At 43.2% G+C, this 13,222-nt stretch overlaps 1 protein-coding gene across 1 annotated transcript in view; it reads left to right on the plus strand.

The window, feature by feature from the left end:
- The window catches only part of LOC148521827 (vasoactive intestinal polypeptide receptor 1-like), a 233,734-nt gene that overhangs the window by 35,111 nt on the left and 185,401 nt on the right, over positions 1–13,222 (plus strand). Inside the window, exon 2 of the mRNA XM_088474760.1 lies at positions 8,161–8,275. Coding sequence (XP_088330886.1) covers positions 8,161–8,275 — 115 coding nt within the window. The remainder of the gene's footprint in view (positions 1–8,160; positions 8,276–13,222) is intronic.

A 13,222-nucleotide genomic window follows, 5' to 3' on the forward strand; every position in this document is an offset into this window, starting at 1 on the left:
TGTGACCATTGTGACTGAACATTGCAATGGTGATCCAATGCTGAATCTTCAGACCTAGTACTCCTGCCAGCAGGAGGCATATTTTTTCTTTAGACATCTACTGTGGCAAAACCATACTTTCTCATTGCTGCTGTGTCAAAAGCTGCAGTGGCGATGCTATCAGCGTACAACTCTGAATCGCACCCTTAGTTCTCATTCAGGGTTGATAATAAGAGCAAAGAGCAAGGCCGATGCCCAATGTCATAATAGAGGGCACATACAATCCCAAATGACAAAGTTCAGGAAAATGACCTTGAAAAAAACATTTAAATCAGCTGAAGAGAAACGTAAACTTGCCAATATGCCATTTACGACACGGAGTGGCAAGGAACGGCTAAGGTCGATCCCTAGTATGTTCATGACTAGTGGTTCAGCTTCACATGACGATGGAAGCCCTCCTCCCATTAAAAAAATCAAAAGAGTTAAGCTGGCAAAAGCACAGCGAAGAACTGTGCTTTCTAAGAAGATATCACAAATCCCCAAGGAGAGTCCAAGTGTGGTGGTGGTTGCGATGCCTGACCTTCCCAGCACTGGACGGGAAGAGGTGGCTCTTTCCACCATTTGCACGCCCCCTGCAAGTGCTGAAAGGAGCACCCACAGTCCACTTGCTGATATGCAAATTGAAGATGTCACTGTTGAAGTACAACAGGATGAGGATACTGGTGTAGCTGGCGCTGAGGAGGAAGTTGGCGAGGAGGATTCTGATGGTGATGTGGTTTGTTTAAATCAGGCTCCGGGGGAGACAGTTGTTGTCCGTGGGATGAAAAAGCCCATCACGGTCATGCCTGGGCAGAAGACCAAACATTCCACCTCTTTGGTCTGGCAATACTTCTATCCAAATCCGGACAACAACTGTCTTGCCATATGTACCTTATGTAAAGGTGGAATAAGTAGGGGTAGGGACGTTAACCATCTAGGAACATCCTCCCTTATACGGCACCTGCAGCGCGTTCATAATAAGTTACTGTCAAGTTCAGAAACTTTGGCTAAGACCGTAAGCAGTCTAGGGACACCTAAATCCCGTTGTCCTGTTGTATCCAAGCGCCTGCAAACCACACCGTCAACTCCCTCCTCGTCAATTTCCTCCTTAGTCAGGATCGGAAGTAGTCCTGCAGGCCATGTCACTGGCATGACTGACTCTCCTATCCCGGATTCCTCCGGAGGATCCTGCATTGCTACGCCTCCTGCTGCCGCTGCTCTTGTTCTGCTGCTGGGAGTCATTCATCATTCCAGAGAGGAAGTAGGAACACCACTACTTTTACTAAACAATTGACCCTCCAACAGTCCTTAGTGAGGAGGATGAAGTACGACAGCAGTCATCCTGAAGCAAAACGTATAACTGAGGCCTTGACTGCTATGTTGGTGTTAGACGTGCGTCCGGTATCCGCCATTAATGCAGTGGGATTTAGACAATTGATGGAGGTAGTGTGTCCCCGGTTCCAAATCCCGTCTAGATTCCACTTCACTAGGCAGGCGATACCGAGACTGTACAGAAACGTCAGAAAAAGTGTCCTCAGTGTCCTGAAAAATGCCGTTGTACCCAATGTCCACTTAACCACGGACATGTGGACAAGTGGAACAGGGCAGACTAAGGACTATATGACTGTGACAGCCAACTGGGTAGATGTATCACCATAAGCAGCAACAGCAGCAGTGTCACCGGTCGCAGCATCTCAGAAACGCCAGCTCGTTCCAAGGCAGGCTACGCTGTGTATCACCGGTTTCAGTAAGAGGCACACCGCCGACAACCTCTTAGAGAAACTGAGGGAAATCATCGCCCAGTGGCTTACCCCACTTAGACTCTCCTGGGGATTTGTGATATCTGACAATGCCACCAATATTGTGCGGGCATTACATCTGGGCAAATTCCAGCACGTCCCATGTTTTGCTCACACAATAAACTTGGTGGTGCAGAATTTTCTGAAAAGCGACAGGGGCGTGCAGGAGATGCTTTGGGTGGCCCGAAAAATTTCAGGCCACTTTCGCCATTCAGCGACTGCGTGCTGAAGACTGGAGCGCCAGCAAACACTCTTGAACCTGCCCCGCCATCACCTGAAGCAAGAGGTTGTGACGCGGTGGAACTCAACCCTCTATATGCTTCAGAGGATGGAGGAGCAGCAAAAGGCCATACAAGCCTATACATCCACCTATGACATAGGCAAAGGAGGGGGTATGCACCTGACTCAAGCGCAGTGGAGAATGATTTCCGTGTTGTGCAAGGTTCTCCAGCCCTTCGAACTTGCCACATGTGAAGTCAGTTCAGACACTGCCAGCTTGAGTCAGGTCATTCCCCTCATCAGGCTTTTGCAGAAGCAGCTGGAGAAAGTGAAGGAGGAGCTAAGACGGAGCGATTCCGCTCGGCATGTGGGACTTGTGGATGAAGCCCTTCATTCGCTTTGCCAGGATTCCAGGGTGGTCAATCTGTTGAAATCAGACCACTACATTTTGGCCACCGTGCTCGATCCTAGGTTTAAAGCCTATGTGGTGTCTCTCTTTCCGGCTGACACAAGCCTGCAGAGGTGCAAAGACCTGCTGTTGAACACACTGTCAGCTGAAGCGGAACGTGACACGTCAACAGCTCCTTCTTCATTTTCTTCCGCAACTGGGGCTGCCAGGAAAAAACTTAGGTATCCTAAGCAACCCGCTGGCGGTGATGCTGGGCAGGCAGGACCAAGTTTGGACATCTGGTCCAGACTGAAGGACCTGGCAACAATTTCTGACATGTCTACTGTCACTGCATATGATACTGTCACCATTGACAGAATGGTGGAGGATTACATTGGTGACAGCATCCAAGTAGGCATGTCAGACAGTCCATACCTGTACTGGCAGGAAAAAGAGGCAATTTGGAGGCCCCTGTACAAACTGGCTCTATTTTACCTGAGTTGCCCCCCCTCCAGTGTGTACTCCGAAAGAGTGTTTAGTGCAGCCGAGAACCTTGTCAGCAAAAGGCGTAGGAGTTTGCTTCCACAGAATGTGGAGAAGATGATGTTCATCAAAATGAATTATCAGCTCTTCCAGGGAGACCAGCCTCCAGAACATACAGAGGGACCTGTGGTGGTGGATTCCAGTGGGGACGAGTTAATACTCTGTGAGGATGAGGATGTACACACTGAAGAGGGTGAGGAATCGGTGAATGAGGAGGATGAGGATGACATCTTGCCTCCGTAGAGCCAGTTTGTGCAGGGACAGATTAATTCCCAGCTTGTTTTGTGGTGGCCCAAACGAACCAATCATTTCAGCCACAGTTGTGTGGCAGACCCTGGCGCTGAAATAATTGGTTTGTTAAAGTGTGCATGTCCTGTTTATACAACATAAGGGTGGGTGGGAGGGCCCGAGGACAATTTCATCTTGCACCTCTTTTTTTTCTTTGCATTATGTACAGTTTGGGGCCTAGTTTTTCAAACTGCCATCCTGTCTGCCACTGCAGTGCCACTCCTAGATGGGCCACATGTTTGTGCAGCCCACTCGTGTCGCTTAGCATAGTCATCCAGCTACCTCGGTGCAACCTTTTGGACATAAAAACACTATTGTGAGGTGTGAGGTTTTCAGAATAGACTGGAAATGAGTGGAAATTAAGGTTATTGAGGTTAATAATAGCATAGGAGCAGAAAAACCTACAAATTCTGTGATTTTAGCTGTTTTTATGCTTTTTTTCAAAAAAATACAGATCCAAAACACAAAACCCAGAACCCAAAACACAGAAGGGTGGTTTTATCAAAACCAATCCAGATCCAAAACACGAAGAAAGATCCAGATCCAAAACCAAAACACAAAACACGAAAAGTGGCCGGTGCACACCCCTAGTGCAAATGAATCTACAGTATTTTTTGCATGCAGGGAAAGTACTGGCTGCTTTTGCATGTAATGTCACTGTGCAGCTTTATTTTTACACTGAAATTTAGAATTATGCTCGGAAAAGCTCTCCCCATTATGTGGAATTCTGACCATTGAAATGCAGGCTGACAAATACATTGTTTAGGCTTGCTCTGGGAGAACAAATAAGAATATAGTTTAGATGATATTCCTGAATGGGTATTTTACATAAGTCAGTACGGTTCATTTACATATGAGCAACAAAAGCATAAAAGCACAAAGCAAATGCAGCTTTGTGATGCAACATGCCTACTTTTTAGCATAGTGCACCTATTTTTATGGTAAGCGCTTAGATTTGTAGAACACTGGCTGCTTTTTAATCATTTATTTACTAGAGGGGTCTCTCCCATTCATTCCCATATCGCATTTATTTTAGCAGGGTTTCTACAGGCTGTAAACCCCTAGTGACTCCAATAGATCTTTGAAATGAATGGAAACAGCTCTAGGCAAATTCAGAAACACATTTGAATGTGAGCAGCTCATATCAACTGGGGTGTACCGCATGGGAACTGAACCACTATCAAATGCATGCTCGTACGCATAATGTTTATAATATATGTTTTCACATGCCAGTTTTGTCCAATAAAATTCCTGTCATAGACATTAAATTCTAACATTAACATCAAAATTACATATTGAAAATTGCTAATAACAGTGTCGTAAATAATAAATTTTGCTCCCCCTTGCCAAAAAAATTTCTAGCGCCCCCTCCCCCAGAGAAAAAACCAAACAAACCATAAAACACCCCAAAAAACAAAGAAGACATATAAAGATGACACATTTATTAGTTAATAACTAAATACAGTGAAAAACTTTGCAAGCTCCATACACTATGCTGCTGCTGGTGTTAGAAGTAGTGCAGGGAAAGGGTCAGGATGAGATTAGTAGTAGTAGTAGTGCAGAGCAGGGGGCAGCATGGGAGTAGTAGTGGAAAGCAGGGGTCTATGGGACAGAATGGGAATAGCAGTGGGAGGTAGGGGGCAGGATAGGAGTAGCAGTGGGAGGCAGGGGCAGGATGGGAGTAGCAGTGGGAGGCAGGATGGGAGTAGCAGTGGGAGGCAGGGGCAGGATGGGAGTAGCAGTGGGAGGCAGGATGGGAGTATCAGTGGGAGGCAGGGGCAGGATGGGAGTAGCAGTGGGAGGCAGGATGGGAGTAGCAGTGGAAGGCAGTGGGCAGGATGGGAGTGGTGGTGGGAAGCAGAGGACAGCATTGGAGTGGAAGGACTCGCTGGGAAGGTCACAGTAATCTGAAGGAGAATCTATGGGGGTCACCTCATCTCTGCTGCTCCCAGGTCCCAGCCGCTGTCTCTCCATCCATGAACAGTGCTGGCTGCAGCAGGACCTGGCGTGTCCTGCTCCTCCTACTTTCATCCACACCGCAGCACGCCAGCGCTTACCCCTCTCCTGTGTCTCCTCCCCCTCTGCTCCCTGCGTGGTTCAGCCGACCTCCAAGAAGCAGCTCCAGGGTACAGCCCGAGCCATTACATAGAGGCAAGGTGGCGGACAGGCAGCGGAGGCTGAGGGAAGGGGACACTGCTTATGACGGCTTCCGGGTTGTGTTCCATAGGGGATCGCAAATCCCCGGAGCGAGGCAGCTGGCACTGGCTGACATATGAATCGGCCTATGCCATGTAGAATGTACAATGCACTAGTGTAGCAATGGGCCATGTGCCTCTCCCCCTTCAATGCCCTTAAGCCACTGCAGGGTCTGTTGGGGCTGTTGTTATGCCACTGGCTTATAAACCTTTGTATAGGATGGTCTGGCGTTTTCCAATGTAAAAGTTTTCATCTTTTTTGTGATATAATAAAAATATATAGTAATAGAGGTAAATAATTTCAAATACATTTATTGAGTTTCTGACTAAATAAAGAAATTAAAAAAGTGAAAAACAAATTTACTGTATAATAACACTATGAACTGTAATTCTCTTTAACTAGATTTAGTTTTATTGTTCTTTTTAAACCATAGGATAGTTCTATAGAAATAATTTATACTTTGGCATTAATGAAAACCAAAACACTGCGTTATTAGCAATGAAGCAAGTAAATAAGAAATGCCTTTTAACTAAAGTAACCTTTTAAGAAATGCCTACAAAATATTTTCTCATTCATTTCCCTAATATAGACCCCATATTCTTGTGCAATCATTCACAGTATTACTGCGCTGTGCTAATAGTAAATATATTCCTCCTCGTCTTTCCTGACTCTGCTTACCCTAGACAGTCCAGCAGCTGCTGCAGATTTACACAATAAGTAGGCAATCAATTTTACCTCTTCCATTAGGAATTTTATTTCTGTTACGGAAATAAAAAATTAGCACAATTGCAGTTACATAAAAGTTACACATTTTGTTAATTCTATGACACCATATCATAATTTCTGGAGAGAGCGGCTCTCATATCACCATGACAATTATTTCAACTATACAATATAGGGAGGGAGATGTATCAAAGCTTAAAGAGAGATAAAGTGGAGAGAGTTAAAGTACCAACCAATGAGCTCCTAATTGTCATTTTACAGGCTGTGTTTGAAAAACGACAGCTAGATGCTGATTGGTTGCTACTTTATATCTCTCCACTTTATCTCTCTCCACTTTATCTCTCTACAAGCTTTGATACTGGAGCTCCACAATTATAGAATACTCTATTTTTCTTGGATTTGTCATTAGTTTGAATAGACGTATGGTGACAGGTGGCTAAGACTTTGAGGAAGCACTTTGCATAGTGCACCAGATTTGCTTTCAGCCATCATCATAGTTATTATATACCTACCTGTACCTACCTTATACTAGGAGCAAAATATACACCTGCAAACAGGTGTATTTTCGAGATGTAGCTATTATCCCTACTGTCTTGATGCCGGCACCCAGAATGCTGGTGCCGGAATCCCGACACCAGTAAGAATCCTGGCGCCGGCCTCCCGTCCGCCGGCATCCCGACAGTAAATTTTGGGGTGAGGGAGAGGGTTAGGCACTAGGGAGAGGGTTGGGTTTAGGCTGCGGGGAGGGAAGGTAAGGGGAAAGAGAGTATACTTACCTCCTTCATAACGGGATTGTGACCCTGTCGGGATGCCGGCGTCAGGGTTCTGACCACCGGGATCCCGAAGGCCAGTGCGGCATCCCGTACCCAACCCGTATTTCACTTATGTCAAACTCTCTATAGCCTATAGTTCCATTAACACACTCTTTCTGAACTTTGTCTTACATGAGAAAGCAGCATTACAACTCAGTTGAATGATGTCATTGAATGATGCTCACAATCGATGGTCGATCTCATCGCAGTGTCACTAAGCACATATACATTTTGCATGGCTCTCTGTCTCAGTTGAATCTCAATTAAACACAAGGAAAACCTCCTATACTGCATTTTCTGCTTATGATGTTACTATTTTCTGTTTATGGAACTACTCCATATAATCTGGTTCTAACTGATATTTGGACCATAATGCTTAGTGTGCCCACTCCACCATAACTCATTGTCTTATATTTAAGGTCCGTTTGACATTTTGTTACAAAAAACAAATCTGTGTATAGACTCCTCAAATATGCGTAAAACTCCTTCTCAAAACAGCAAGGCATGTAGAAATCATTTTAACCATTTAATCCACTGGTGACACTTTACATGTATTTGTGTACACTCTTTAGGGAGCATTGTGCAGTAAGAATTCACGCAATGGGGCTTATGTAATAGCCTGCGAGATGCAAGATCTGGTGACATACACTAAGGGTGAGTCTGTCCGATTTTTTAAGCGGCAATCATTTAAAGACAAAACCAGGTTGGTGTTGGCTTTTTAATGATTGCCATTTTAAAAATATGGGCAGACTTGCTGGAATCTCACCGGAGCCTGAATCCCCAATATATGCATTGCTATTGAGCATGCTCATATGTCCCAATAATAGTGGGGTGGTGGCATTATAGATTGCTCTGTTTCAGGAGTGAAACATCTACAGAATGCTCTGTGTAAATGATGTGTCTTATACATGGGTTGGAACATAAAGCACCAAAGGCTGTTTGCCAACAGGCTCTGATTATGTAAATCTGCTTCTTTAAAGTTAATTTGTTGTCCAAACTTCAAAGGAGGATGCCAGGAAACTTCAGCCACTAAAATGATTTCTTTTGTTACAGGAAATTATTTCAATGTCATTTAAATGTCATCAAAGAAAAAAGATGGAGGTTCTAGAAGATGTGTTAAAGGATTTTTTTGCAGTACATTTAATCTCTCTCTTCTACCTTTCTTCTGCATCAGGTCGGCTCCACGCACCCAGAATGTGCTCTTGTTCTTCAGGTCCTAGAGCAGGAGGCTGAATGTTACAAGAAAATTAGATCAGAGAATGAGTCATTATACATCTCTACCAGTGGAGGTAAAAGTCGTGGGTCTTGAATGTCAGAAAAAAAACGACAAAAAGTACAAAGTTATTTGCAGAAAACCAGTATCAATATTATTTTTCTTTTCTTTCATGGTCTGCAATCACTTTCAATGGGCAAATCATCACTATGAAAACCTTTTATACTGTTTCCCATAAAGGTATCATAATCTTCTTACTAAGCTGTGATACAGTGGACTGTCACTGTATTACAGAGGAACCCTGTTTGCTATCTTACTATAAGGAAATGTCAGTGCAATATCATATATTATTTTGGAGTAGGTAATTAAATAATTAATTATTAAATATCTACTGTTTACTACTCTTCTGTGATTATCTATAGTAATTACCACTGGAAAACCATGGGATAGAATCCCTGAATAATATATGATTATATGCAGAGTAGATAGAGAACCCTTTTTCATCAAACTCATTTTGACAGGTACCACGCCCTTGCCCTGGCACTCCCAGTGTTCCTCCCATTTTGATAGTATTTCATATCAAATATTAGCTTTATATCAGTTTGATATCAAAATGTTATATAAAAGTGGTTAGAAGCCGCTGTTAAACAGACATTTCAAAAAACCTCCTGTGTATAATGAATATTGTTTATTTGATTCAGACGAAATAGCTATAAAAGTAAGAACCTTAGACATATCACCAGCAGTAAGATATCAAATGCCTCAGGTCTGCTTAAATTGAAATAATGCATTGTTAGACAGGCTTTGATGGGTCGAATTATAAAATAAGCTTATAGGCTATATGTTATGATCTTACTTTTAGCAGTCTGCTATGCCTACAAACAAAAGATCTGGTGCGTCATGACACGTTGCTAACTTAAAACGGATGAAAAAAGCGTATTACACGGTATTAAACCCCGGCAGTTATAGCAGATTTGATAAATATTATAAGACCAATAAAGGCATGTTTAAAAGAACCGATATTAAAAAATGGATGCAAAAACAAGATGCATATATTACATAAACCGGCTAGGAAAAACTATAAAAGGAATATGATTTGTGTATCGGCTATAAATCAGCAATGGCAATGCGACTTGGTATCGCTCATAGACCATGCAGAGTACAACAATGGTTTTAAGTATATATTAACTATTATCAATATATTCAGTAAGAGAGCACGGGCAGTAAGCCTAACTTCTAAGAACACTACGACTGTCGCTAATGTTTTGAAAAAATATTTCAGCAGGATTGCATACCAAATAAGCTGCAAACCAACCGCGGTAAAGAGTTTCTAAACAAAACCCTAAAAAAAGTTTTAGAAAAATACGATATACACCATTTTACGACCAACAATGATGTCAAAGCGGCGATCATAGAACGCTTTAACAGGACTTTAAAAACATGGATGTGGCGCTATTTCACAGCACAGAATACTTACAGTTATATAGATGTTTTACAGGACTTCATACGTACGCCATGTGAAGTGAATGCCTCTAACGCTTTGAGTATTTTCAAGACGATGTATGGCGAATAATTTAAAACTATTAAAATTCAGCTTTGTTTAGCCATCGGTGAGCACGTACGCATCTCCAAATATAAGGATATATTTCAGAAAGGCTATGAACAGTGGGCCTGATTCAGAGCCGCTCATAAGCGGCCGCTCGTTCGTTCCGAGCGCTGTTCGCACAACTGCGCATGTGTACGGATCGTAATATGCATGCGCGAACAAGTCAGTGCGGCCGAAAATAGTTTGTTCGCTAAATAGCGAATGCCTGCTATTTTGAGTGACAGGAGGAGGCGTATGTGGGTGGTAACAGGGGAAGGTGCTTGAAAACGGGGAGTGGAGATCCGAACGCAGGCGTGCTTAAAGGTCAAAACGGGCGTTTTATGGGTGTGCATAATTAATACAGCAGCGTCATTGACCACGTCACTGGGTTATTTTATAGTCAGAACTGCTCGCAAGATTGCTGCAGGAAAAACCAACCACAAGAATAGCGAGCAGTTCATACGCTGGTCGATGTACTCGATTAATCTAATAAATAGCGGACATGACGTAGGATGCGAACGGCCAGGGGGCGTAGTGTTCCAAAAAAGACCGCATGTTTGGTTCGCTCGTTCAGACCTAGAGGCGTGAACAGACCGCAAAGAGCGAACGGTTCATTTGAATAGCCACCCCTTTTTACTGAACGAGCAAGCGCAAATAGCGTCCGGCTCTGAATCAGGCCCAGAATTCACATCCAATTGTTCGTGTGAACAGGATCATATAGATTGAAATGACAACGTCCAGTGATACATTTATTCATTTAATAGTATCCTATTGATTTATATTTTATGGTTACCTCTTCTTGCTAGTTTTTAACATTTGTTTCCTGGGATCAGGGTGTTCCCATTTAGAGGTTAAAAGCTGCTGACAGATGCACAGGGTAAAAGTACCATTTGTTTTTTCAGTATGAACAAAATATTTGTCATACAGGATGTAAACACTAAAGGACTAAAGCTGCTTATACGTTGGCGGATCTGTACGGCAAAGTTACAACAGGCAGTTTTTACCCCAAAGAACTTCAAACCATTTCCAAAAACTATAACAGAATTTACAAAGTGGAAAAGATTTTAAAAAATAAGATGGTCGGAGGTCGCAAATACGCGTTGGTCAAGTAGTGCGGTCACCCTGCAAAATGTAACAGTTGGGTCGCTGCGTAGGAGATAAAAGATATATAAAGCGCATCACGCTCTAAACAAGGAGACAGATGGATGATAAGTTGTTCTACATAACCTTGCCCAGCAATACCTCAGCAGACACATTCCCACAAAATCAGATTTCTAACTATACACCAAAACTTGCAAAGCCGATACACTTAAGTTGCAAATGGAATGTAGCTCTTACAGAAATACATACCTGCACACATGGAATACAATCGATATACGTGATTGTGTGTTGAAAATAAAAAGGTGGGATGGCCCGAATGCAGATGTCATGAGGGTGTGCATTAAACCAGGTTTTTATGAAACAATTGATGCGCTACTCAAAGTATTCAATGCTGAAATTGATTGACATAAACTGGACGGAGTGTTAACACTATGGTATGATCTGAACGTGCCGTATCCTTTGACAATAAGCCGATGTACTACCTCACAGCTGGCGCTAAGCTGACAAGAATACTGGGCTTAGAACCTAAAACTAGGTTTTTAAAGCCGTGCGCCGACATCAACGGAGGACAATATACATTGTATACAGACATTATCGAACACCAGAGGGTCGGTGGTAGTTATGTCCCGCTAGTACACATGGTTGAAATTAAGGGTCGTAACAACAATATGGTCACCATTCGATACTAAAAGCCCAATTACGTACCTTTGTGCAAAGACCTTTTTGACAAGATTTCTGAAGAGATACAGAATGACCAGAATGAGAACATCGCATTTAAGTTTGGGAAAGCGATCGTGAAACTACACTTTAGACGTCGCAAAAACGATAGATATTAACTAAACAGAATGGTCGCTGTTAAACATTATGGCGATCCGGCTCTATAAGCGCAATATTATAAAACGCAAGCCGGTAATGGTTTACCCGGTTTTCACAGCAGCGCGTACATGTACAGATGCGGTTTAGGCAGTATATTTGGAAGTCTCTTCAGAAAAGCGGTGCCTCTTTCCCGGAGAGGTTTAGCGTTAGCTAAACCACACGTGAAGACCGCGGTGCGTAATATCGTGTAAGACATTATCGGACAAGCCACAACGGCTGTGGTGAATAAAATACACGAGGCGAATCAAGCAAAACAAGATGGTTCAGGAATAATATACTGTATACAAGAAAAGCCGTGTCTAAAAGAAAACGGAAGCGTATGGTAGCACTTCCGCCTTGGGGCATACCCTTTTTAAATAAAAGCCAGAGATGGCGCAACTTAAAGAAGAAGAGAAAACCGAAGCGCGGGGTTGGTGATATTTTTTAAACAACATGTCTTTCATACACACAGAGGGCCTGATTCAGAGCCGCTCGTAAGCGGCCTCTCGTTCGCTCCGAGCGATGTTTACCCAACTGCGCATGCGTACGGATCGTTATACGCATGCGCGAACCAGTCAGTGCGGTCGAAATTCATGTGCTCGCAAAATAGTGGTAACAGGGGAAGGTGCTTGAAAACGGGGAGTGGAGATCAGAACGCAGGCGTGCATAAAGGTCAAAACGGGCGTTTTATGGGTGTGCATAATTAAAACAGCAGCGTCATTGACCACATCACTGGGTTATTTTATAGCCAGAACTGCTCGCAAGATTGTGCTGGCAAAAACCAACCACAAGAATAGCGAGCAGTTCATACGCTGGTCGATGTACTCAATTAATCTAATAAATAGCGGACATGACGTAGCATGCGAGCGGCCAGGGGGCGTATTTTTAAAAAAAACGACTGCAAGTTTTGTTCGCTCGTTCAGACCTAGAGGCGTGAACAGACCGCAAAGAGCGAACGGTTCATTTGAATAACCACCCCTATTTTCTGGACGAGTGAGCGCTAATTGCGTCCGGCTCTGAATCAGGTCCAGAGTCTGTAAAATGCGCAAAAACAGAGCTGGATCTTTTTGATGTTCCCCTGACACAAACTAGTGTAGAGAAATGACTATATGTCGAAGTTCAAAATTTAGCTTGAATTTTATATAACGACCAGCGGCGAACACTACTACAATCTGAACAACACCCTGCTGTACGTGACATGCAAGATCGTACAAACCGATAACACACATATAGCCCAAGGGGCTTGGGTCGCCCTTATTAATTACCCCATAGCAACTTTATTCAGCCAAATGGCTGATACTTTGGGGGATAAGCTCATATCACAATCCAACAACGGTTGAATTGCTAGGGCCCCTTCACTGCGACCATTTCCACCAACATAAACTAATTTTAAATGGTGTTGACCTGAATATTAAGCTCACCAGAAACAAAGGCTCATTCTGCTTCATTTTGGCTGAAGCAGATGCCTTTAAAATACAGATC

The sequence above is a fragment of the Taudactylus pleione genome, unplaced genomic scaffold, assembly GCF_031769625.1.
Source record: "Taudactylus pleione unplaced genomic scaffold, aTauple2 ptg000155l, whole genome shotgun sequence".
Taxonomy (NCBI): Eukaryota; Metazoa; Chordata; class Amphibia; order Anura; family Myobatrachidae; genus Taudactylus; species Taudactylus pleione.